The 22,336-nt window shown below is 50.6% G+C and overlaps 4 protein-coding genes across 6 annotated transcripts; 1 reads left to right on the top strand and 3 right to left on the bottom strand.

Moving 5' to 3' along the window:
- Nucleotides 1-550: 550 nt before the first annotated feature.
- On the bottom strand, nt 551-2,290 carry ARMC7 (armadillo repeat containing 7). Its single transcript, XM_072351898.1, has 3 exons — nt 2,106-2,290; nt 1,874-2,017; nt 551-1,512 (listed from the first exon to the last, which is right to left on the bottom strand). Exons 1-3 carry the CDS (start codon nt 2,170-2,172, stop codon nt 1,175-1,177), a joined length of 549 nt encoding a protein of 182 aa, XP_072207999.1. The 5' UTR covers nt 2,173-2,290; the 3' UTR covers nt 551-1,174.
- A 2,258-nt stretch (nt 2,291-4,548) lies between these two features.
- SLC16A5 (solute carrier family 16 member 5) lies at nt 4,549-11,623 on the bottom strand. Of its 2 annotated transcripts, none has more exons than XM_072351996.1 (5): nt 11,205-11,623; nt 10,089-10,385; nt 7,742-7,885; nt 5,969-6,835; nt 4,549-5,062 (listed from the first exon to the last, which is right to left on the bottom strand). In XM_072351996.1, exons 2-5 carry the CDS (start codon nt 10,306-10,308, stop codon nt 4,827-4,829), a joined length of 1,467 nt encoding a protein of 488 aa, XP_072208097.1. In that variant the 5' UTR covers nt 10,309-10,385; nt 11,205-11,623; the 3' UTR covers nt 4,549-4,826. The 2 variants fall into 2 exon arrangements, with proteins under 2 accessions (XP_072208097.1, XP_072208098.1); XM_072351997.1 differs by having other exon boundaries at nt 10,089-10,335.
- Nucleotides 11,624-15,020: 3,397 nt separating this feature from the next.
- KCTD2 (potassium channel tetramerization domain containing 2) lies at nt 15,021-19,392 on the bottom strand. Its single transcript, XM_072352215.1, has 6 exons — nt 19,032-19,392; nt 18,236-18,344; nt 17,732-17,823; nt 17,210-17,305; nt 16,868-16,993; nt 15,021-16,347 (listed from the first exon to the last, which is right to left on the bottom strand). The coding sequence occupies exons 1-6, from the start codon at nt 19,320-19,322 to the stop codon at nt 16,318-16,320; spliced, it is 744 nt and encodes a 247-aa protein (XP_072208316.1). The 5' UTR covers nt 19,323-19,392; the 3' UTR covers nt 15,021-16,317.
- Nucleotides 19,357-21,907, top strand: ATP5PD (ATP synthase peripheral stalk subunit d). Of its 2 annotated transcripts, none has more exons than XM_072352214.1 (6): nt 19,357-19,486; nt 19,700-19,830; nt 20,224-20,320; nt 21,107-21,178; nt 21,504-21,566; nt 21,701-21,907. In XM_072352214.1, exons 2-6 carry the CDS (start codon nt 19,709-19,711, stop codon nt 21,830-21,832), a joined length of 486 nt encoding a protein of 161 aa, XP_072208315.1. In that variant the 5' UTR covers nt 19,357-19,486; nt 19,700-19,708; the 3' UTR covers nt 21,833-21,907. The 2 variants fall into 2 exon arrangements, with proteins under 2 accessions (XP_072208315.1, XP_072208314.1); XM_072352213.1 differs by having other exon boundaries at nt 19,399-19,502.
- Nucleotides 21,908-22,336: the final 429 nt, after the last annotated feature.

Raw genomic sequence — 22,336 nt, 5'->3', positions numbered from 1 at the left:
GCCGTCCTGCCGCCAGGGGCCGCGCTCGGCCTTCCCCGAGCGGCGCTGCTCCTCGGTGGGGGAGCGGCCCCAGCGGGAAGTGGCTGCTGATGGGGGCTGCTGATGAGGGCTGCCGGCCCTTTGCAGGGCGGGTGTGGGAACGAGGAGCTCTGCGGTCGAGGCGCTCGGTTCAGCGTCTCCCCGCTGCCTGCACGGCGCCCCGCGGTGGTCTCAACGTTCCCGCAGCGCCCGGGTCGCTTCCCGAGCAGCGCAGCCCCGCAGCGGCCGTGGAGCCCTCGGTCTGCACCGAGAGCTGAAGCACGTGGCGGGAGGCAATCCAGCAAAGCTCTGAAGCTCACAGCCAGAGAGCACCGTGGTGAAGGGACACCGCGTTTTGTGCTTTTAGGCAGTTTGCCACCCCGGCTTTTGGGTTACCTTCTGCATGGTTGGCTGATCATAAAAGGAGAGCAAGGTGGCTTCAACTTCCAGCCCACGTGCGTTAGTGAGAGCAGGCAGGGGCTGGGCTGCAAGAGCTGTACAGAAATATTTACGAGCTTACACAAAACTGTTTACACAACAGCTGGGTTAATGTTTTATTAAGAGATGGCTTTTCTTGTGAACCTGAATGCCATAAACCCTTTTTCTACCTGCACCTTTCTCACCAATGCTAATGAGAGAAATACAGACTTCTACTTCCTGCCTTATGGGACAGCTATCACCTGTTCGAGGGCAGGATGATAAGACAGTATGTTTAGTGCCAAAGGTATGTAACAGGATTGCAAATTACCAGGGCAGGGAAACACGTTTCTTATGTAGCAGGGATGAAGTCTGGGTCATTTCAAAGTCATTTGACAGTGGAAAGCTGTGTTAAAATCAGCCAGGAACTGGAAGTGATACAAGCTGAACAACAACCCGAGCAGAAAAAGTAACTGCTAGAAGGGGTTGTACTTGCAGGCTGGTTCTGAGCTGCCCAACAGCCACGACCTTCTTTATTTAAAACATTTGCTTCCAATTTCAGCTGCACTCTTGGCCTGTTACGGTGCTGTACGGTCCTTTTCAACACTAACTAAACTCCAATGTAGTCTAACTGATTTCCTTTTTGTTCTCATCACGCTCTTGACCTACTGAGCATTAGGTGGAGACCTGAGGAACAGGGAGGTGCTCCTCTCAACAGCTCCAAGCTGCTCCGACAGCTTCAGTCCTTAGGGAGAGGAATCCCCACCGCGGTGTGTTCGCTCAGGTTCCTGGCCTCTTCCACCTGCAGAGGCGTGCAGTAATCCTCCAGGAACACCGTTGCCAGGTTGCTCAGCCTCCTGCTGGCCGACAGGGAGAAGCGAAGCATGCATTCCACCACCGGGACCGGCGTGGTCTGCTGGTGCGACTGCGGTGTTGTCAGATACATCAGGGTTGTGACTGCTGACATGACTGTCTCTTCATTGGAGCTGGAGAGGCAGTTTATTATGGGCCCTACCCCGTTGGCCTCCAGGATGTAGTCTTTGTTAGTTCTATCCAGGCACAGGTTGCAAAGACCACCTGAAATAGCGAGAAAAGCATCTGACACATGCAAGACAGATTCCTTCTCAGCCTCCTCCAGACACACTCCACGCTTTAAGGGCACCTTATTTATTTCCCGAAATGCAGCCGCATAAACAAGCCCTTTTCCTAAAGCACCACCTGCTGTCTGGGGGTCACCCAGCGCAGACACAAACCTCCGGGTTTTGTGAGACCTGGAAACTTTACGTGCTGCTTTTTTCTCCTCCGAGCTTTGCAGCAGACACTCCCGCACGTCCTCGGGGGGCGCTGCGCGGCTGCAGCGTTTGTTTTAATTTTCCCCAGTTTATTTATTACCTTGTTTGAGGGAAACAAAGCAGCCGCCTGACCGCGCTGTGCTCACCCATAGCGAACTCCACGAGGGTCTCGTCGTCCTCCGTCAGCATGTCGAGGAACAGGTCCGGCACCTGCAGCTGCCGCAGGTGCTCGTAGTTCTTGGGGTCGTAGGCGAAGTTGGCCAGGTTGGCCAGCACCTGCCGCTTGGCCTCTGAGGGGGAAGCGCGGCGTGAAACGCGGCGTGGAACGAGGGACGGATCTTTGCGAGACGGAGGTGTCGCTTCTATGCGCGGGGTTACCTGAGCTGTCCGTCACCTGGAACTCCGTGACCAGGGCCTGCAGATACTCCAACCTGCCCAGCTCCATCCCGGCTTCTGAGAACCAGCACCAGGCGACCAGCCGCGATCAGTCCACGGGGCGGACCGGGGCGGTCCGGCAACTCGCGGCTGCCATTTTGTGGGCGTTACTCCCGGGCGGCCATCGCCGCCATTTTGTGGGCGTTGCGCTTCCCGTGGCGGAGGGTCGCGCTGTGGGCGGGGCTGCTGCCGGGCGGGGCTGCGCGCTGCTCCTGCGTGCCGGCAAGTGGAAGCTGAGCTCCGTGTTTCACTGTTTGGCCAACACGCGTTTCTATCGTTTCCCCCCTTTGTTCTGCAAAGACATTCACCTTTCCTTGCCGCCTGGTTGCTGGCCCCCCAGGCTGGAGCGTTTCCACACCCGCGTGTGCTTCTTGCGGCCGTGAACTCAAAAGTGCAGGGGTGTGTGTGTGTGTGTGTGCAGCAGGAGAGCAGCTGCGCTGAATGCAGCAGTGCTGTCAGTGCTCGGCACTGCAGGGAGACGGGGCAGGTTAAAGTCAAGGTATTTATTTCTACATGGCATCTGAGGAGGCAAAATGCGGCGCTGGGTTCACAGGTACTGCTTGTGTTTGTGGTCAGTCGGTACGATTTGCGAGCACAAAACCAGTACGAACTTTGTCCCCTGCAGCGATTTCGCTGTGAGCTGTTCAGCCCGCGCTGGGCGGGTGATGCATCCCCTGCAGGTCGCACTGCAGCACGTGGCAGGGCAGCCCGCAGGACGGCAGCGCTGGTACCTTTCTGGGAGCTGCTTGCTCTGCTCCTTCTGGGCTTTATCCTGCTTTGAGTCCAGGCTGGTCAGGAGATGTGAGGAACGTTTTGCGTTTAATTCCAGCTGTCTCATGGAGTTCGGTAACATTTCCCGGGTTTCAAGATTCTTTAAGACTGAGTATTACTGTACTGAGGGCAGTGTCTGTTATCCCGCAGCACGCTCAGTGTGCCCAGTGTCTTCAGTTACACATTACAGAGCTCCTGCCCAAGGCAGCCGGGAGTCCAGGCTGGAAGGAGAGGTAGGAGGGGAGGGAGCAGTTTTCTCTGTTATGGCAGTTCAGTCTCATTATTTACCTGTGGAATCACAGCTTAACGTGTTATCTGTTTTCCATCTGAGGTTTGTTTCTAACCTGAAGATTCTAAAGGTATGTGTAAGTACCCGGGGGAGATAACTGTTTTCAGCAGCTTAAGTTCTGTGAGGAAGTTCTCAGTAAACAAGATGAAAAAAAGTGGAAAGGATGGGTTTGTACAGTTTGTCCTCCCAGAAGCCTCTCAGCCTCCGCGTGAGACTGCACTGACCCTAGCACTGAGTGAGAGTACCAAAGATCAGCTCCATAAAGCACTCTCATAACTCCCCATCCTAAGTTATCTTGCACTGCTGTGCACAGCTAGAAAATAATTAGGACTCAGAATTCTTTGCCATAGTGTAGGAGGAGCTGACCTCTGTCAGCTGGCTTGGGAGCACCTGTTATTCCCCCTTTGTCTTGCACATATGCGTTAGTTTGTTTGCTTAAGGGCAAGCTAGGGCTGAAGTGGTGCTGCTGCTGGAGATTCTGTTACTCCTTCAGTTAAACTCTCATGTTATTGCTCACAAGTGCAGTAACTCCTAATAGTGTGCTGGGAAAAGCCTCTTATAGCCAAAACACTGCATGGATGTGGGAGTTTACACCAGCTTTTCCTACTGTATTTTTCCCCCCAGGTTTCTGTTTAATGTGTAGGTTTTGTTTGAGTGAAATCATCAATAATGAAAGTGCTGGTGTGAGTCTGAGACTAAAGAATTCATTTCCACCAGGGAACTCCAATGGTGCTGAATTTGGCCCTATGTACGGATGTTCACCTTCATTCTGTGTTGCTCCTCTGTGTTGTTTTGTAATCCCCCCCCAAATAAATAAACAAATATTTGGTCCCAGTTAATGCTGGAAAGAGAAGATGTATTTATAGAAGCCATTGTTTTCTTTTTATGATACATCAGAAGCACTTGAGACACTACTGATGATACAGAGCAGACACTGTAAGGTTTCAGTCCTTTTGTTCCCATGGCATGGAACTATCGAAGCTTTAAAACCTCGTATATCGCTTGTAGAAAAAACCATTTGGTCCTTGTAGGATCCTGCCTGAGCTGTGTGACTCATTTGGCAGCTCCGCATCGTGTTTAGAGATGTGGGAAATAACAACACGCTTCCAGTCAGAAGTGTTTGCCGTATCCCCCCTTCCTCGACGTGGGAGGTGACGAGGAAAGTTCATGTAAGTCTGCATCAAAACTACATGTTCAGAGTAGGCAAGAAATAGTTGTGCAAGAACTGCCGTTGTGCATGGCCATCAGTAATTATTTACCAGTGCTAATGAGAGGAATGTGTATATGAAATGCCAGTGACTTCAGAAAGGCACCACCTTATATCAGTTGAATCAACATTACTTTTATTTCTCAGAGCTGGTTGCCGTGGCTGTTGTTGTCCCATGGCCTGCTTCAGGAAATACAGTTCTGTCTGTCCCTCAGCTGGCACCGTGTGCTGGGCTCAGCCTGCAGCCCGTGCTGCTCACATGGAGCCTGACACAGCCCCACTAGTGGATGTGCAGGGAGGAAGGTGATGGCTGTGGGATGCAGACACTTGTTTTCTCATCTGTCATCAGGGCTGGGTCTCGTGTGGCTTCGTGCAGCCACGTAATTGTTATTTATGCTCATATGCTTGTGATGTGCACAACTGCTAGAGTGGGCTGACTCTCAGACTGTGATTCGTTTGGTGTTTCGTTGTATATGGTGGACTTGTCTGGAGGTACTTTTGAGGTGTCCTTCAGTTTGTTCTTTTTTTCCAGAGCACAGAAGCTGAGCACCATGAAAAGTGAAGCTGATATCAGGAAGAAACTCGAGGTGTAGAAGACGTAGCGGAAATCACTGGTTACATCCACCAGGAGACCTGAAATGGAAACCACAGCTTAAAGAGAGGATAAGTGGTAAAGGCACCTATCATACAAAGGTCATATAAATGGCATTTATAGAAATGGTAAATCTAACCAGTTCAGGAAGATGCCCCGTAGAAAAGATAAGCATTCGTAAATGAGTTAAGATCTGTTCTCCAGACTCTAAAGCTCGTTTGTAGTCATTTATCAGCTGGTGTTTCTGTTTCTGTGAAAAGTATTTTCCGATACACAGAGAAATCAGGAAAGGAAATTGTCACTTTTTACCCATGTACTGATTGATCGTTTACTTACCAGAGGACCTGTGTGTCACTGCTGCTTTCTGGGTCTGGGAATGATGGCCTTAGTACAACCCAGGTCAGAAAACAGAACAAATAAATCAGGAATTCTTTCCAAGACTGACGTGTTTGAGTCTCTATACTGGAAACTTGTAATAGTGTGAGGAGATTTTGCAGCACGCTGGGCATTACAACTAACTTTGAGTGCCTCAGTGCACAACATTTAGAAGAATGATATGTCAAGTGAGTATTCTAACCCGAACACTAGAGATAGAAGGGCAAAAGGCATTCAGGCAAAATATACGATGCCTCCTCAACAGGTTGCTTGTTTATGTATGGAAGTATTGGAATAATTCTTCAACACACTGAAGCTGCCTGACAAACCTGCAACATTTTCACCGTCTACTGTTGCTTCAGAGACACTTGGGCAGCTACAGAAATTGTCCTTGTTCAGCTGTGAGAAGGACATTCCTTTCTGACTCTCCCTTTTATATTGCTCCCCCTGTGTAACAGCTGCCTGCATGGACTTGGAAACTCATTCAGTCCTCTTCAATATACTCCCAAACACTCGTTGTCAGTGTCTAAAAGCCTTGTTTTTCTCCAATTTGCTTTAATAGCTTTTCTCACCTGTCAAAGGAGGTCCAATGAGGAGTGTGATACTCTCCAGGATGGTGAAGAGCCCTAGAGCACTTGAGAACCTGTCCATCTCCACCACGTCCATCAGCACCTGGAATGTGAGGGCCCCAATGCCGCTCATGGCTATACTGAGGATGACGCAGTAGAAGATGAGCATGCTGAATTCGGCTGAGATGATGCAAATGAAATTGCTCAGCCCACAGAGGAGCACGGCCAGGCTGTACAGGTAGATGCGTCTCCCTGTGAAGACTGATTGTCCTGAGAGCAGCCCTGTCAGAGGACGTATGAAGATGTTGATGAATCCAATAATGGAGATGAGGAGGGCTGCCCTGCGTTCCTCCACTCCATTCTGGATGGCATAAGGTACAAGGTAGACATGGGGTAACACAAACCCCATCATCATCCATGCCACTCCAATTGTGTAAATCTGGTACCCTTTGTTTTGGCAGAAGATATCAAAAGCCAGGTACCTCTGCAGTGCCTGGAAACACGCTATCTTCCTGGTTTGTTCCTGGAGCTTTAGGTGGGGAGAAGATGCTCCACTGGACAGCTGAGCCTCTTCCGCTCTTCTCCCTGGCTCCTCTCCTGGGCTGGGAAACTGCAGTAGTGATCCCAGTGCAAACTTCACTGGTCTCATAACGGCACCACAAACACAACAGTTCAACAGTATTCCTCCAAAGATAAGGAAAGTATTTCTCCAGCCCATCTCATCCAGCAGGTACTGAGAAAGAAGCGGCCACAATGTCAAACCAATAGAGACACCAGTGGATGCCACGGCATTGGCCAGAGTTCGCCACCGCACAAAGTAGTAGCCCAGTGCAGTCACTCCTGCCTGGAAGCTGAAGCATGACCCCAGACCTAAAGATAAGAACGAAAGAGAAAACAACAGTACGTGAACTCTCTGCAGTGTCTTACAAGGTGAAAAGAGCCCCAAACCCTGATGTTCCCACAGATGACTTCATCCCAGCCCCCAGAGATTAATGATCAGTAATCACAAATGAGATTTGTTGTGATCAGTAATCGCAGCATGCAAAGAAGGATGCTGTGTATACACTAACTTCCCCGTGTTCTCAGGAGTACTGAATACGCTGCTCTAAGCTGATCTTTGAGCCGCACTGCCGTGCCCAGGATTGTTTCAGAGCTGTTCTCAGGAAAAATGACCAGGACTTGGTTTTATATCAGGGAGTTGGTGATTGTTTGTCACTGTGCTGCACACAGAGCTGAGCTTGCAAGAGTCAACAGATTTGGTCCCAAGGTGATCCGGCTTCACAAATTAGTTTCTCTTTGTTAAAAACATAGTGTGGGTTGGAAAACAATTACAGAGGAGAAGTATTCGGAAAGGAAAAGTTCCCATCTGTTACTTCTGTTCAAAACCAGCATATTTGGTTAGAGAAAGATAACTCGCGTCTCCCCAGATTGGGAGTGGTAAAGTCCATGCCCAGGGTATTTGTGAAGGATGTTATCCCAACCTTCACTTCAAGATGGAAGAAAAACTCCCTTTTCAAAGGCAAAAGGCTGTGAAGCTCCTTTGCTCTCCCCTCAGAGACCTGGAGCCTTTTCCAGGGAAAAGCGCTTTGATATGAGCTGTCTGGGTGAGGTGTGTGTTAAATGGGTGTGAAAGGCAAATCTATCCAGCAATTCCTGCTGAGCTGTGGGGCTTTGATTTTCTATTTCACAGCTAAGTGAGAAATGTGAGTGCTCAGTCCGGACTTTTACCACTTCCCAGAGCAGCAGCTGGATTTTGCTGCTGTTCCTTGTACTTACCAGTGATGAGGCCAGCTGTTAGGTAGAGCTGGCTGAGGGACTTGCAGAAGGAGCTGGACACCATGCCCACACTGCTCAGTAGGCCGCCGACCATGACAGCAAACCTGCAGCCAAAGCGCTTCACGAGGATGCTGCACAGCGGCCCTGGGAGCAGTCAGAGAATAAAAAGGAAGCTGTTAGGGAAGAAAGGATTGTTTTGTGGGTGCTGGGATGCTGCAGGTATCAAACAGTTTAGGCTAGAGAGCCTGCGGATTGTCCCAGCAGCGATATTTAAGGAAGGAACCACCAGCTGAAAATGCATTCCCTGATCCTCCGAAGAGCTTGGTCAGCTTGTTGGCTAATGGGAGTGCACCCGTGATCTGCTTGGGTTTTGGACGTTAAATAGGATTCCTAAGCTTCCCCGTGATTCATAGCAGGTAAAAATCTTGGAAATGGAAGTGTAATTCTCATGTCATATCGGTTCTGCAGATGATTTGGAAAAGGGCAGGACTTGAATTTCCTTGTCCCTGAGTAAGAGATGCTGGACAGGGTGTTATTTCTGCACGTGTATTTCTGCTCTCGTCCCACTGTGTTTTTCAGTTATTCAGCCACAGAGGATTGTAAATTGTCCTCGGTGTTCTGCTCATTAGGTGAAATTCCCTGCAAGAGAGAGCAGACTGACTGGAACAGATCAAGAACGGGAGAAAAAGAGGGGCTGTCCTTATGGGGGATGATTTGAAATTGGCTAGAGAGGTGTATGCATGTTTGCATTGGAATCAGTCTAAGCTTCAGGTGGCATCCAAGCTTATGGAGCTGTCCTGAAAGTCATCCCTCCATGAGAGCAGCACAGCGTTGTTGTCAGCACGGATCTTTCCAGATGTGTCTTGGCGAACCTGGCCAGGTGGGTGGGCATGAGCACCCAAGCCCTGTGCAGTCTGTGCACATCCCTGCTCCAACCCCACAAGACCCAGGTGTTCCTGGTGGAGCAGAAACGTGGGCCTTGTGCACGTGTTGCTTGCAGGCTTTTCTAAGTAGGAGTTCTATTTTATCAGCAAAACCAGTGGACAAATCGACATGGAGGTACGGAATGAAGGTTGGCTGATTTTCACGGGCTGTTCATTGGTGAGTTCTATGAGAGTGGGGTAAGTTACAAGGTTCCTAATGTCATGGATTTGGGGAGAGGATGAGGATAGTTCTGACCTGCAGGCTGCCAATGGAAGCATTTCTCTCTGCTTGTTCTGGTAGAGGAGGCTTTGATGGCAGCTTCACTTTGTGTTCCTGCCAGGATCTGCATTGTTTTCCAGGCTTTATTACTAATGTTTTTTCCTCCTCTTAACACTTAAAATGATGCAGGCAAATTCAAAAAGACTGCGAGCTTCAGAATTAGGAGTCAGTCAGTGCAGGGAAAATAACTTGTGGAATATTTGTGACCTAAAACAAGTCTTGGATTGAAATAAAATCTGCATAATCAAGCAAGCAGTTGAATGTTACTAACATTAGGACTGTGTGTATTTTGATCTGCTTGGGAGATTTTCACCTTGGACTTCGACTGGCCTTTGAAAAGGTATTCATCGGGCTGAGCAAGCTGGTGACTGCCTTATTTTCCAACAGAACTGCTGCATTCGTACCAGTGTGAGTCTGGTCAGATATATCTGCAATGCCCTTACAGATTCTGTTGGTGAATGTGATCACCACGAGGCTCCTTGTGTAATTAATCCCTTTTGGATCTATATTGGCTGTCTTTATATTAACTTTCACTGCGGTCCCAGCCTCCCACAAAACAGTTACTTAATTATTGAAGGTAGAATTGATGTTTCCTTACAGATGCTGCCAGACTTGTCTTTCCTCGGCATGTTGGGGCTGAGCTGCTTTTCGGACCGTTCCCAGAGCCACTGACTCCCATTCTTTTCCTTCCCACTAATGGCAACCAGACCACAGGTCGTGCCCAGCAGCTTCCCAAGCCAAACAGCCACAGCACCGCTCTGTTTCTGTTGGATTTGATGGTGGCCTGGGGGAGCAGAGCAGGCACGTGGAATGGAATGGAAGAAAGTATCCCAGATGCAGTGCTAGCTGCTAGCTTATTTAAACGTAACTGTAAAAGTAATTAAGTTCTCATTGTTCTGGAGAAGCTGGGCTGAGAAGGAGACCCACCTTCCTCGTTTTGGCTATCTCTTGGAGTGGTGGATGAGAAGTTGTATATGCAGACACTTGGTGCTGGGCTCTGTGGGCATGCAAGTAGCTTTGAGCAGCCTGCCCAGACCTCCCTGTCCCTTCCTCCCCAGGGAAATGCTGAGTGCCCTCCTAAGGCCCCATGTCCATGCTGGAGCCACAGGAGGCAGCGGAGGGCATCCCTACAGCCTCTACTTACCACCTGCATGCAGCACAGCAACCATGATGGAGGGGAACCACGATGTCTCGCTGTTGGTGGCCTGGAACTCATGCTGGAGGTCAGTGAAGAAGACGCCAATGCAGGAGGGGAAGCCCAGCGTCAGCCCCTGCAGCACCACTGCGGCCACCAGGACCATCCATGCCCATCCCTGGTCCTGGACTTTGGCAGCTCCCCGTGCTGCCGCTCCTCCTTGGGCCATGGCTTCTTTCTGCTCGCCGGCAGCCTGCTGGGGAAGGGAGTGCAGCTACCATTCAGCCCTCAGCACAGGGAACAGACCTACGGAGACAAGGGCTGTGGGCATTCCCCGGGCTCAGAGGCACCAGCGTGTCCCAAGCCCTTGGCAGTGCATACTCTGGACTTCTCGCTCTGCATTTCTTCCAGGACCTCCCTTCCTTGTCTCTACGGGATCCTGGCAGATTGCTCGAGAAATGACTGCCTTCCCCTTTTATATTGCACAAGACAGTGAGCGCAGCCAGGTACAGAATGGGACCACACCTCCCTTGAGGTATGAACTGGCCTTACCCAGTTCCGCCCTTATTTTCCCTTTCACCTGCTTTCATCATACAGAGTCCCCTTGCTGGCAATTGCTAAGGTCACCAAGTCCTCACACTGAGAGGAGTGAGCAAAAAGCTCTGCAAATGCCAAGAAAAATAGAAACATATAAAGCTTGCACGTGGCAGCATACGGTCGTACTGCACATACGGTTCAAATCACTAGTGTTGAAAAAACATTTTAGAAGTCACTGATTAATTAGGATCCAGTGATCTAAGATGTGCTTTTGCTTTATCTCTGTTTAGGGCTGGAGCTGCTTCTGAGAGATCCCAGGTCTGCTTTCCGTGCGATCAGCAGCGTGACACAACGAGAGCATTTCACAGGCATTAAGGCACAAAACAAACCTTTGGCAGCTGGACAAGCTCAAGAAAAGCGCCGTAAGGTTTGCACCACACGGTATTTATGTAGCACTCGACTAACGTCCTTCCGCCACAACAATAGCTACAGCTGAGTGTTGTGTGCAGCTTTAAAAAGGAATAATAACTCTTTCTTGCTCATTATTTCAAGCTCGCCATGGCAACACGCTCAGAATCAGTTCCATACCTGGGGCTGCACCAGGCCTGGCGATGCGAGGGGCAGCAGTGCAGCTCATCGTGGTGTGCTGGGTGCTCCTGCTCCGGCCGTGCCCACAAGCTCTGATGAAGCCTTTTGCAGCGTTAACCTCAGCATCGTTCTGTAAACAGGCTGCTGTGCGGCTGGCTTGCAGCCAGGGAAAAAAGGGCCGCAAGCAGAGGGGGCCTGTGGGAAGGGGCTCTCACATGCAAATCATGGTGGTGGTGCTCAGCACACTTTAATCCTTTGTCCACTTTAGCAGGGTGCAGATAATGCAACTAATTCAAGTGCTTGTGTCTGTGGTGTGAATTCGCTGGATGACAGCCTAAAACCTCTCCCCGGCAACAGCCAACCCCCCAAAAAAAGGCCGAAGCACAGCTCCTCTCTGTTCCCGGCTGCTCTGCCCAATGTCTGAGCGTGTCCAGCAGCAGATTTCTGCAGCTCGGGCTCACTGGGGAGAGCAGAGCCGGCGTCACACACTGGCCATGGCTTTTGCCGGCGTCACACACTGGCCATGGCTTTTCCCTGCTGCTGGCTGCAGGGCACTATTTTCCTGCGGCCTCCGGACCTTCGCCATCAGCATCAGCCCGGCCTCGGGCTGCGAGCAGCTCTGGGATGCGCAGCCGGCTGCCAGGTGGCCCCTCACCGCCTCCTGCCTGCGTGGAGCAAAGGGGGTTTGTTCAGCGCTCAGCTGGCCGTGCCCACCAAACGCTCTGCAGAAATGGCTGTTAACCCCTCTGAGTGCGAATGCGTCAGGCTGCTGCGTGCTCTGGTGTGGCCGTGTTGTCCTCAGCCTGCTCCTCGATTGTGTGGAGACCAGTGGATAACAGAGGCGGATGCTCACAAACTCGAATGCTTGTCTCATGCTGATTGCGTTGGGATTTGGATTAGGGCTCTCAACAAACACACGTGGGTGCTTACTGCAAACTGTGTGTTGGTCGAAGCCAAACCGGTCAGCAGTGCCGCTTGCCCCAGCTCATGAGATGGTTGTGCATCCAGGTGGATTCAGTCTCTGCTTCAGGCACTCTTTGGTTTCACTCTTTCATCTCTGAATGTTGTTTTTCCTGCAGTGACAAGATGCTGAGTTTGAGCTTTGTTGGATTTCCTCTGGGCAGTGCAGCAGCCCTGGAGATTATGGCAGCACATCAGGAGTGCTCCAGCAGTGCTTGTCCCCCATTTCTGTGCCCCAGTTTCCCTCGGCTGTGATGGGGAACCTGCAGCTGCTGCAATGAGAGCACACAGCAGGGCTGCTGGTGGCTCTGTGTGCAATCACATGGGGCATTTACACAGCTCCCCTCCTTGGAAGAGCTTTACATTCAGCCTGCAGATGATGATGGTATCTATACATCAGCCTCAGTGAGAGCTGGCAGCTGGTGGGCAACCTTGTGAGGAGAGCAGCCCAATTCTTATCCAAAACTGCTCACTGGGACACAGCAGGAGGAGAAACCAGGAGTGTGGATGGGGCGGCTCTGAGCTCGTGGGATACCTATGGCTGGGGGCAGGGAGGGCAGCAGGGGGAAAGGCTCTCTAGTTCACAGTACATTCACTCTGCATCCTGCCGCGTGGTTGCAGCATCCTCGGGCTGCCCTGCCTCAGCCCAGTGTGAGCTGGGCAAGTGCTTATGAATGTAAAATAGGCTGTGTGCACTGAGGTAAGTTGTTTACTGTAAATGGAGCTGGGCAGTAAAGTTTGGGGGGTCACTCTGTGTCTGTTGGGGGTAGGAAAGCCAGCACTTCTCTGGGTAAACATCTCTATGAGTGACTTTTTAAGTTCCTTTTCGTCCTGTGTTTTGTGCCAGGTGACTTTCTCAACTCACAGCATTGCTCCCACCTTCTCCCCCTGCAAAGGGCGAGTCCTGCTGGCACTGACAGGTCCTAATTAGGCTGAGCAGCTTCATCTGACTCGACTCCCCTCCCCCACATTCTCCCCACCTATTTTGATTCCCCAGTTGCATTTAAGCCTGGCTCCTTGCCTAGCACAGCCTTTGGGCAGATGTCCCAGTACTGTTCTTATTCTCCTGGCTTGGTCTCAGCTCTGCCTGACTGCCCTGAGCTCATCAGTTACCAAGAACACAGGTGGAATACCAGGTGGGATGTCTGTTCTGGGGGTTCAAAAGTGACTCCCATCCAGTTCTGAAGACGTTGGCTTGGAGGTAGGAAATGAGAGCTGGAGTGACTGATGTAGCGGTGCGAGTGCTGACAGCTTCCATTGGCTTGGAGGAATCTGGCGAGACAGAGCTTGCCCTGGTGGGTGACTGCACGTGGTTCTGCATGCTGGTCCTTGCCCTCCTGACTGCTGTGTTCCTCCCCATGCAGCCCATGGCTGTCCTGTGTGTCGCGATGTTTGGTGTCCAGAAGGATGGCTTCAGCTCGGTCTGAGAAAGATGCGCTTGGGCATCTTCATGCTGGAGTTGGCTCTCGTTAATGGGGTGTTAATGACTGGCTGTTTGGATGAGGTAAAATCCCACTGCTGTTAGCTGTGTTGTAGGTGCAGACAGAGAAACAGCCCCGTTCTAAAATGATGATAAAAAGGTGTTGCTCTCTTTTTGGGATGTCCCATTTCCCTCGTACCTTACAGCCCTCCCAGCACTGGCCCTATTTTCCTTTATGTTGGGTTATGCATAGCTCAGGTCCAGCAGCTTCCCTTCTTGGCCTCAGCTGCAGCTCAGGGTGCAGGAGTGGAGGGCTGAGCCAGTGTTATGTGAAAACCAAGACAGCGTATGGGCACTGAGATGCACTCATGGCTGCGGGCAGAGCTCTGCATCTCCTGGACTTGCAGAGAGGAAAAATGCAGCTGTGGTTTCCACTCTCCTTTGCTGGTGCCCTAGGCCATGAATTTGGATGCTGACAGATGCCTCAACTAAGCTGCAGCCCTGTCTGGCATGCAGACATGGGGTGGGTCGACGAGGCTTGAAGGTGTTGTCCTGAACCTACTGGAGTTGTTCAGCCCTGGTTGGCTCAGCTGTGGTTTCTGCTGCCATGCCCGCATGCGCCCCTTGCATGACACCGTGTGGCGAGTGTCTCATCTTGCACAGCTTCGGTGCCAAGCCCTGCTCTGGGAATGTGCTAAGTGCCCTCCCTGCTCAGCTGCTTCACAGCAGCCTCAGGGCAGCTGCAGTGGGCAGCAGCAAAGAGATATCTATAATATCATGGCGTTGTTTAGGCCCAGCCAAGGTGTATGCTCTAATCACACCAATACCATCTCGGTACATTATAAATGGGGCAGATGGAAGGAAGGAAAGCTGGGTTCTTCAGCACGATGGCAAGTGTTTCAATAGGCGATAACTGACAGGATATGAATTCAAAGACTTGGCATGGTCTGTTGTTACCAGGACTAAGCTAGAAGAGGTAACTGACCGGTCATTCTTGTGGATAAGGCAGTGCCTCCAGTGGAGGTGTGGTATACTGGCAAAGGATGGAAAAGGACGGGCATGAACACGTACCAAAAGAGGCCAAGGGCAGCTGTGTTGCTCTGTGCCTTTGCTGCATGCCTCGTTTGCTGAACTGCTTGTCAGACCTTTGGTAACACTCTGCTACTCTCAGGCCCTGCCAGCAATAAGTGGTAAGATAGGAGAGCTGCCTGTTTCCATCTCAGCGCTGTAAGGAGACCACAGGAAGCTGAGTCTGTCCATAAAAGAACCAGACTCCTCAAACCAGGTGAGGAATTTTCTGATTCCTGATTGAGAATCATCTGCTCTGAGCTCGTCTGTGTCTGTGAATTCCAACATCTCGGAAGCTTTACATGAAGCAACAGTTTGGGCTACAAAGAACAAAGTTGGGATGAAAGAAAAACGCACAGCAGCAAATTCCTAAGAAATTTCATTTACCAGACTAGGAGGGACATGCCCTTGGTTCGGGATGGCACAGCTTGACAGAGAGGAAACAGTGACTGCGATTTGGCTAAGATTAGAGTTCAAGAGAGGCACAAACGAACATTTTGCACATCCATCCAAGGCATTAAAAAGAAGTCACAGAACTTGACACATTGGACAGAATATATTACAACAGTTTGGCAACTTTTCACAGCCCCCCCTCCCACCCCAACTCCATGATGTCCCTGTGTAATTTGAGGTGGTCTTTAAAGGTTGGGGACATGAGGGAGGATGCAGTTAAATCACTGCATGTAAATAGTGGATCTCCCCTGCAGAGTCCCGTGGGTAAAATCGAACCTACCTGCTTGCTACAGTACAAAAGAAATTCTGCCCGCAGTCCTCCCTTGGTGAAAAGGCAGAGCCCATGCTGCTGGAGACAAGGCAAAGCTGATCTTGGCAGGAATGAGTCCCTAACCTTGTGATTTTGCACCAGGCTAAGATACATGGTTATGGCAAGGTACCGAAAGGGAAGATGTTACCACCCTTCTTCAATAGAGAAGCGTACAGGACAGAACCATTACTCTGTCACTGCTCTGGGTGAACACAGGTCTGTTTGTATGCATGAGAAGCAACAGGCTTCGGAAATCTCTGGGAGCCCATATGTAAATAGCGTTAACAGCAAAATCCATGTTAGATGTCCATGTAACTCTGTTCCCCTTAGTATCTAAGCTCAGCTCTTAGGAACTGTATAAGGAACAAATATAAAGCAAGAATGAAAAAGTTTGTTTTTTACAAGTAGTTTCTTGGTTCCTCCTTTAAAGCCCTGCTCTGATCAGGAGGGAGCACTGCGAGGTCTCTGCACTATTCTGGTGGTTGTAGACCTGGGTGCAAGAAGTGGCACAGGTCACACACATCTTCCCACCCATGGCAGCCTGCATTAGGTAGGACTGACTACACGGCTGTGTGGACCTGAGCAACCTCTGCAAATAATCCAGCTGGGAATCCAGTGCGGCTGTTGTTGGGAAAATTCAGTACAGTACTGGCCAAAAAAACAAAACAGATACTTGTGGAATGGACTTTCCACCTGGAAGAGTTTTCTCCTTTCTTGTTCTCCAGCACAGGAGGAAAGCCTTTGGTTAGGACTAGAATTACTCATAATTGGCAGGACAGGCTTGGCTTTGCTTTGCATTAGCTTGGTTACTGTACAGGGGCGAGTTTGCGCTGTGGAGAGATGCTCTGCCCAGCTAGATTTGCCCTTTTGACATCTGGAGTTCTAGAGGAGTGGCACTCGAGTTACATCCGAGATCCTCGCTCTTGAAGAATCTGAAAAAGAAGAAAGCCTCTGTAAATAACTCAGGTAAACTTAGAAGTGAAAGTTCGTGATTCTTTGGCTTCTGTAGAGGAAGGAAAGGTAGTCTAACAAGAGAAGGAATGAGAGAGTAGCCTGTTGGCTTTTATGCTGCCGTACTGAATGACAGGCTGGTTAAAACAGAATCTCTTTCTCGAAATGCTTTCGCTGCCTGCCAGGAGTTAAAAACAGCATCTTTTGTTGCTATCCTGAGGAAAACGCATGGACTGAAGAAGAAAAAACAATGTCAGTCTTTTCCCCACAGTTTCCTTCATCACAAAATCCTCTTTTTCAAGTCTTTCCTCTTTTTTTCCCCCCTTTAATTTTTTATATATTGTAAACCAGGAAATCTTATAAGTAGGGGATGTTCATGCGGACAGGAAATATGAAATCTGGTACACGGAACTGCTACTGCAAATGATCCCAGTGTGAGATGTGTTTTTCTTTTCTTTGCATAGGGGAATTCAAGACAATAGGTGTGAGGAGATGCCTTACCTTTGCCTTCTCGCTGGGCTCTTTGACAATGCCGTTGGTAGAATTGTTGAGTTCCCTAGACACAACACAGAGGAATTCTGCCTGGTCTTCATTTCCATAGTTATATGAAGATCCAATGCTGATTAGCTGTGTGACAGAAGACAGCCAAGGTAAGGATGACTCTATTAGTAAATCTTCACTTCTACTTTATTCCTGCAGTCGTTCTAGGAGTGTTCAGGGAGGCCTGTTCTGACCTGAAGTGCCAATAGGTCAAATCCTTTCTCATATCCCCATGTTACAGGCTTTCCCGAAGTGTGTTTGTAAGGCCGTTACTCGGACAAGCACTAGACACCTTACTGGTACCTGCTCAAACTTCCACCCGTCAGACATGGTGGACACCATCTGCGTGAGCTCTTCCTCTTGACACTGCAGGACTCTGTAAACATGCTTCACAGGTCCCTAAAGAATGAAAAATAAAAACAAGCAGGAGTTTAGTGATTGTTGTGCTGGTATCGAGCTAGGAAACTAATCAGCCTTTAATGGGGCCTCCTGCTCTGTCTGTTTGCTACTTGAGGAAGTCTGAGCCATTTGGGCTTCCTGAGGTCTCATTCTTGTGATCATCCAGTTGATTATAAAGCTGCTACATGGAGTTAGCATGCTTTTTAAAAGCCTTCCAGGTGCCAGCGTGCCACTGAAGGCAGCACTTCGTGGTCTTTCTAAGACATTTACTATTTTAAAATAATGTTTCTGTCCTGAAATGGAATGTACCGGGATGTAGATATCAGTTCAGCCACAGCGACTGACACAGGGGGCAGAATGTGCTACAGAAAACGACTGACTTCAGTAATAGCAAATATAGTAATAGCAAATATTCATGTGCATTACTTGAGAGGTTCTGTTCTCATTGTCCCGTATCCGCTCCTTCACCAGCCGCACAAGCGACGCAATGTTGTAAAACTCAGCTTCTTCAAGTACCCCTAAGGGAGGAATCAAAAGCAGAAATAAACTGTTACTTTACAAAAGCAGAACAAATCCAATGCAGCTACAAGAGTGCAACACCTGCTACTGACTCCAAATCTTTCCCACATGTAAGAAAATCCCCGGATGATTAATGGACTGTGCCACTGCCCTCGTGCTCTCAGGCTGAAAGAACAAGCTGCTGTCCCCCTTTGTAGTTAACATTTAGGAGAGATTATTCCTCGTTCTCTGGGATTATAAGAAACTCATTGGTACAGTCTCTACTATCATTCACACGGCCTCACTCAGGGGAAGGTCACCAAAGCTCTTTGCTTGTTCAGAACTGCTGTTTGCTCAGGGAGAAGAGATGCTGTTCTAAAAGTGCTATAAATCGGTGCTTGCAGTTCTTCTTCCTTTGTGTGTTTCTCTTACCTTCTTCTGCGAGCTCCTTGTTTATTATAAGCTTCCCATGTCGGAGGTAGTTCAGTATTGGACCAAAATACGTGGGATCTCTATCGATGAGATACGCTCCTGTCTCATCCTGTTGAGTGTGTACAGAAATGAAGCAGGTAGAGTTAAGTGGTGCTGGGAAAACACATTTCATTTTTAAATGATACACTGAACAGCTTTTCCTTTGGGAATCTGCATTGCCTGTGAAAAGTGCATCTGTGACTCCACGCTCCAGCCAGCATTGCTTTCAGTGTCTGAACTCAGCTGCAAATGCTGCAGCTCAACAGAGCAGGCAGAAGTTTTCCAGTCAGTGCTCGCACAAGTGAAGAGGGGAGCGGGGCTGAACAGCTTTGCTTCACTGCAATAACAAAATACAAAAGCTGGCGGTCATGTTCTGGCTACAGATACTACAGAAACCTGCTTGTGAACCGGTATGTCAGCAACCTGCAGCGACTGCAGAGCTGGGTGTGCAGTAAAGCTCCTGAGCTGGGACCTTTCCTAAGGGCAGAAACACAGTGAAAAACCCCGAACGTTCTGGGGGCGGCGCTTCAGTCTCTATTTATTGGAAGTTTCCCTCCCCGCTGCGTGCGGTAACGGCGGGGAGGCGGCGGGGGCTGCAGCGATGGACGCGCAGCTGGGGGCGATGCCGGGGCTGATGCTGTTGGTGATGCCGGGGGTGACGCTGGGTTTGATGCTAAGTTTGATGCCGGGGGCGATGCCGGGACCCGCAGACCCGCCCCGTCCCGGTGGGAGCGGCAGTTCCGCGCCTTGGCCTCACCTTGTCGGATCCGAGCTCGGGCCCGTCCTGGCAGCAGAGGCGGCACAGGAAGGATTTGGGCTCCCGGCACAACGTCTGCCGGGTGCTCACGAAATACGTTCCGCCCACGTTCAGCCGCACCCATTTGGAGGCGGAGGGAGCCCGGGCCGCGCCGGCGGGACCCGGACTCGGCGCGGTGCCGGAGAACCCCGGCGCGGCCGAGCGAGGGCTGGGCGGCCCGGGAACCGCCCCGGGACCCGGACTGGGCGTGCGGCCCCGCGGCGGCGCCTCCGCCGCTGCCAGCTCCGCCATGACGGCCGCGCTCAGCGCCCCCACGCCGCCATCCCCGCCCGCCGCCGCTTCCGGCGCGCGAACTACTTCCGTGTGCGGAGCGGCGCGACGCGCTTCCGCTAGCGCCCATCTCTGATTGGCCGAAGGCGACAGGACTTCCGGTGCGCCGCTCGGCAGCCTCAGAGGTCGGTGTCGGTGAAGGTGAGCGGGGCGGGAGCGGGGAAGGACGGCCGGGAGGGTCGGCAGGTCGGTCGGGCTCCATCGCCTCCATCGCCTCTCGCTGGGCGGCGCGGGCGGGTCCGGGAGGCGATCCGCGCTCCGTGGGCTCGGGAGGCGCTGCGGCTCTGCCCGCCGTCACCCGCCGTCACCCGCCGTCACCCGCCGTCCTCTCCCCGCAGCCCGGCAGCATGGCGGCCCGCAGAGCTGCCGTCAAGGCCATCGACTGGGCCGCCTTCGCAGAGCGGGTGCCCGGCAACCAGCGCGCCATGTTCAACGCGCTCAAGACCCGCAGCGACGCGCTGAGCGCGCGGTGAGTCACGGCCGTGAGCGCGGGTGGGTGCGGTAATGGATGGATGCGGTAATGGATGGATGCGGTAATGGATGGATGCGGTAATGGATGGATGCGGTAATGGATGGATGCGCGTTTAAATGGCTGTGCGGATGGCTGCGGTAATGGCGGCTTGTGGAGCGGAGCGGGGCTGCGGGTTGGATTTGTCTGCCCGTAGGGAAAAGCTGGTTTGGGGTGGAGGGAGTTTGTCACGTCACTGCTGGGTAACCAGCGACCTGTAGGTACCGACTGCTCAGCTCAGGAGAGTCTGTTAACAATCTTGATAGTAGCAGGAAGCAAGTGATGGCACCAGGTTTGTGCTGGCACCAGGTCTGTGCTGGCGCTGCTGGTAACTGCTGTCCTCCCGCTCCTCAGGTTGGCTGCCCTCCCCGAGAAGCCCCCCGCCATTGACTGGGCGCACTACAAGGCCGCTGTTGCTAAAGCTGGCATGGTGGATGAGTTCCAGAAGAAGGTCAGTATCTTTGTCAGCAGTATGTCGTTGCTCTTTGGAGGCTTAGACAGGGCTTATCTCTTAGTGGAAAACACCAGAACAAAAGCGTTTTCAGTTCTGGCTGGTAGCTTCCTTTGCTTTACGTCCTGCAGATCAGTCACTCACCTGAAAGAAAGGGAGCTCAATGAGATCTTCTGCCTGTAGGAGTGAATTTGAATTCTGTCTCTTCTAAAGCAAACATTTGACGTATTTCTTTAAGTCACTGAATAGTAGAAAGTAATAAGTGCAGGTCTGCAGACAAAGAAATGTGCAGATCTGATGCCTTTGCAGCTGTCAGACCATTTAGAAATGAACTGAAAAGAATGAGGCAGGCGTTTGCTGAAGGTCACACAGTGTCACTGACAGCACGGAAACTGGCTGCTATAAGACAAAAGAGCCCACAGACTTTGGATAGATGTGGGAACTTTGAGGACAATCTGTCTGTTTTGGGGTATGTCTTTGGTGTTAGACTTCCTCACGGTGCTGCGTGCAATGCTGTGATGGGTGTGTGTAGATGTATAGTGTTATGTGTCCTAGTGATGATATGCAGTACGTAATAGATCACTTTGAACACACAGATGAGTGGTGCTGCTTGTGAAATATGCACTCAAGATGCAGAGATCAGTTTCAAAAAGCTCATTTAAGCTCTGCATTTGTGAGCATGTCGTCCCAGGAAGAGTGGAAGGAATGCTCCCCTGCTGCTGGGGAGAGTGACCTTTCACATGAAGGGTTCTGTAAATCAGGTGGTTTTAACGTTTTCTTTTCCAGTTCAGCGCACTGAAGGTCCCTGAACCAGTGGATACTCAAACTGCCAAAATTGATGCCCAGGAGCAGGAAGCTGTAAGTGTTTGAGCTGCTCCTAATGCCAGGCTTGTTTCTGAGTCCTGTGAAGGTGGAAAGGGGTGAGAGGGAAGGGTGTATTCTGTGTTTGCATATGCACAGGCAGAGCAGGCTGAGTGTGGCTCTCTGGTCTTTTAATGTCTCTGGCTTTTGGCTAAGCAAAAGATTTTGTGCTTTGGGAGGGGTTTGGATTTTGTTCAAGATTTTGTCCACTTGCATAATGACAGTGAATTGTAATGTGAAATTCAAAGGTGGTGTTGCAGGTTCACTCTAGACTGACATCTTTATAGTAACTATGTTCACCACGTCCTCTGCTTTCCTGCAGGCTAAGAACATTGTTGAGTATGTGAAGGCTTCCAAAGCTCGTATTGCTGAGTATGAGCAGCAAGTAAGTATGGATGTTGCTTTGTGAATATTCTCTTTAACCCCCCTTGGCGCACACCTTGTTCTTTCCTGTGTGTGCTTTGCTCTTTCTTGCTGATGAGTGACTTGTAACATATTTGTCTTTGCTCCCACTTCAAGCTTCAGAAGCTCAGAAGCATGATTCCATTTGAGCAGATGACTTTTGAAGACTTGCACGAAGCTTTCCCTGAAACCAGGCTGGACAAGGAGAAGTATCCGTTCTGGCCACACAAACCCATTGCTGATCTGTAAACTGCCTTGGAAACAGTTTATCTGATGACTATTGGAACAAATTATCTCTTAAAAATAAAAGTGTTTTCCCTCCTGCCTGTGGCTTAGATCTCAGATGTGAGGTTGCAAAGCTTTGAGATGTATGGAATCACGCAGCAGTGCACGGAGATGGTGCTTTTCATGGATGTTGTCTTGTACTGGTGAACTGGGTTTTATAACAAGTACCAAGTTCATCTAGATCTGAGGATGGCATTGAGTCCCAACGCATCGTCTGTAACAAACCTCCCGTTCAGCTTTGAACAAACACAGTGCAGGAACGTGGTTCTGCTTTTGTGAATGAGTTGTTGCTCAGGAGACGGACTTACAGTCCAGCTCCACAGAATAAGTTACGCTTGGTAGTAACGTGCAGGGTGAGATCTGTCTCAGCAGCTTTGGAGGCTGGGGCTGCTTTCCAGGTTGATTGTGTCGGTTTGGGTGCAGCCAACTGCAATAGCAGCTGATGGAATGAGGTGAGATGCAGAAGTT

Source organism: Excalfactoria chinensis, chromosome 17 (genome assembly GCF_039878825.1).
Source record: "Excalfactoria chinensis isolate bCotChi1 chromosome 17, bCotChi1.hap2, whole genome shotgun sequence".
Lineage (NCBI taxonomy): Eukaryota > Metazoa > Chordata > Aves > Galliformes > Phasianidae > Excalfactoria > Excalfactoria chinensis.
This window is presented reverse-complemented; position numbering and strand designations above follow the sequence as displayed.

Excerpts from the sequence above, each read along its gene's own strand:
- ATP5PD (XM_072352214.1), top strand. The coding sequence starts at position 19,709 with ATGGCGGCCCGCAGAGCTGCCGTCAAGGCCATCGACTGGGCCGCCTTC. Across the intron at positions 19,831-20,223 it reads AGCGACGCGCTGAGCGCGCG|GTTGGCTGCCCTCCCCGAGA; the intron begins GTGAGTCACGGC and ends CCCGCTCCTCAG. Across the intron at positions 20,321-21,106 it reads TGGATGAGTTCCAGAAGAAG|TTCAGCGCACTGAAGGTCCC; the intron begins GTCAGTATCTTT and ends TTTCTTTTCCAG.
- ARMC7 (XM_072351898.1), bottom strand. The coding sequence starts at position 2,172 with ATGGAGCTGGGCAGGTTGGAGTATCTGCAGGCCCTGGTCACGGAGTTC. Across the intron at positions 2,018-2,105 it reads CCAGGTGACGGACAGCTCAG|AGGCCAAGCGGCAGGTGCTG; the intron begins GTAACCCCGCGC and ends CTTCCCCCTCAG. Across the intron at positions 1,513-1,873 it reads CCTCGTGGAGTTCGCTATGG|GTGGTCTTTGCAACCTGTGC; the intron begins GTGAGCACAGCG and ends TCGCTATTTCAG.
- SLC16A5 (XM_072351996.1), bottom strand. The coding sequence starts at position 10,308 with ATGGCCCAAGGAGGAGCGGCAGCACGGGGAGCTGCCAAAGTCCAGGAC. Across the intron at positions 7,886-10,088 it reads TGCTGTGCTGCATGCAGGTG|GGCCGCTGTGCAGCATCCTC; the intron begins GTAAGTAGAGGC and ends GACTGCTCCCAG. Across the intron at positions 6,836-7,741 it reads AACAGCTGGCCTCATCACTG|GTCTGGGGTCATGCTTCAGC; the intron begins GTAAGTACAAGG and ends TCTTATCTTTAG.
- KCTD2 (XM_072352215.1), bottom strand. The coding sequence starts at position 19,322 with ATGGCGGAGCTGGCAGCGGCGGAGGCGCCGCCGCGGGGCCGCACGCCC. Across the intron at positions 18,345-19,031 it reads CCGAGCTCGGATCCGACAAG|GATGAGACAGGAGCGTATCT; the intron begins GTGAGGCCAAGG and ends CACACTCAACAG. Across the intron at positions 17,306-17,731 it reads ATGAGAACAGAACCTCTCAA|GGACCTGTGAAGCATGTTTA; the intron begins GTAATGCACATG and ends TTCATTCTTTAG.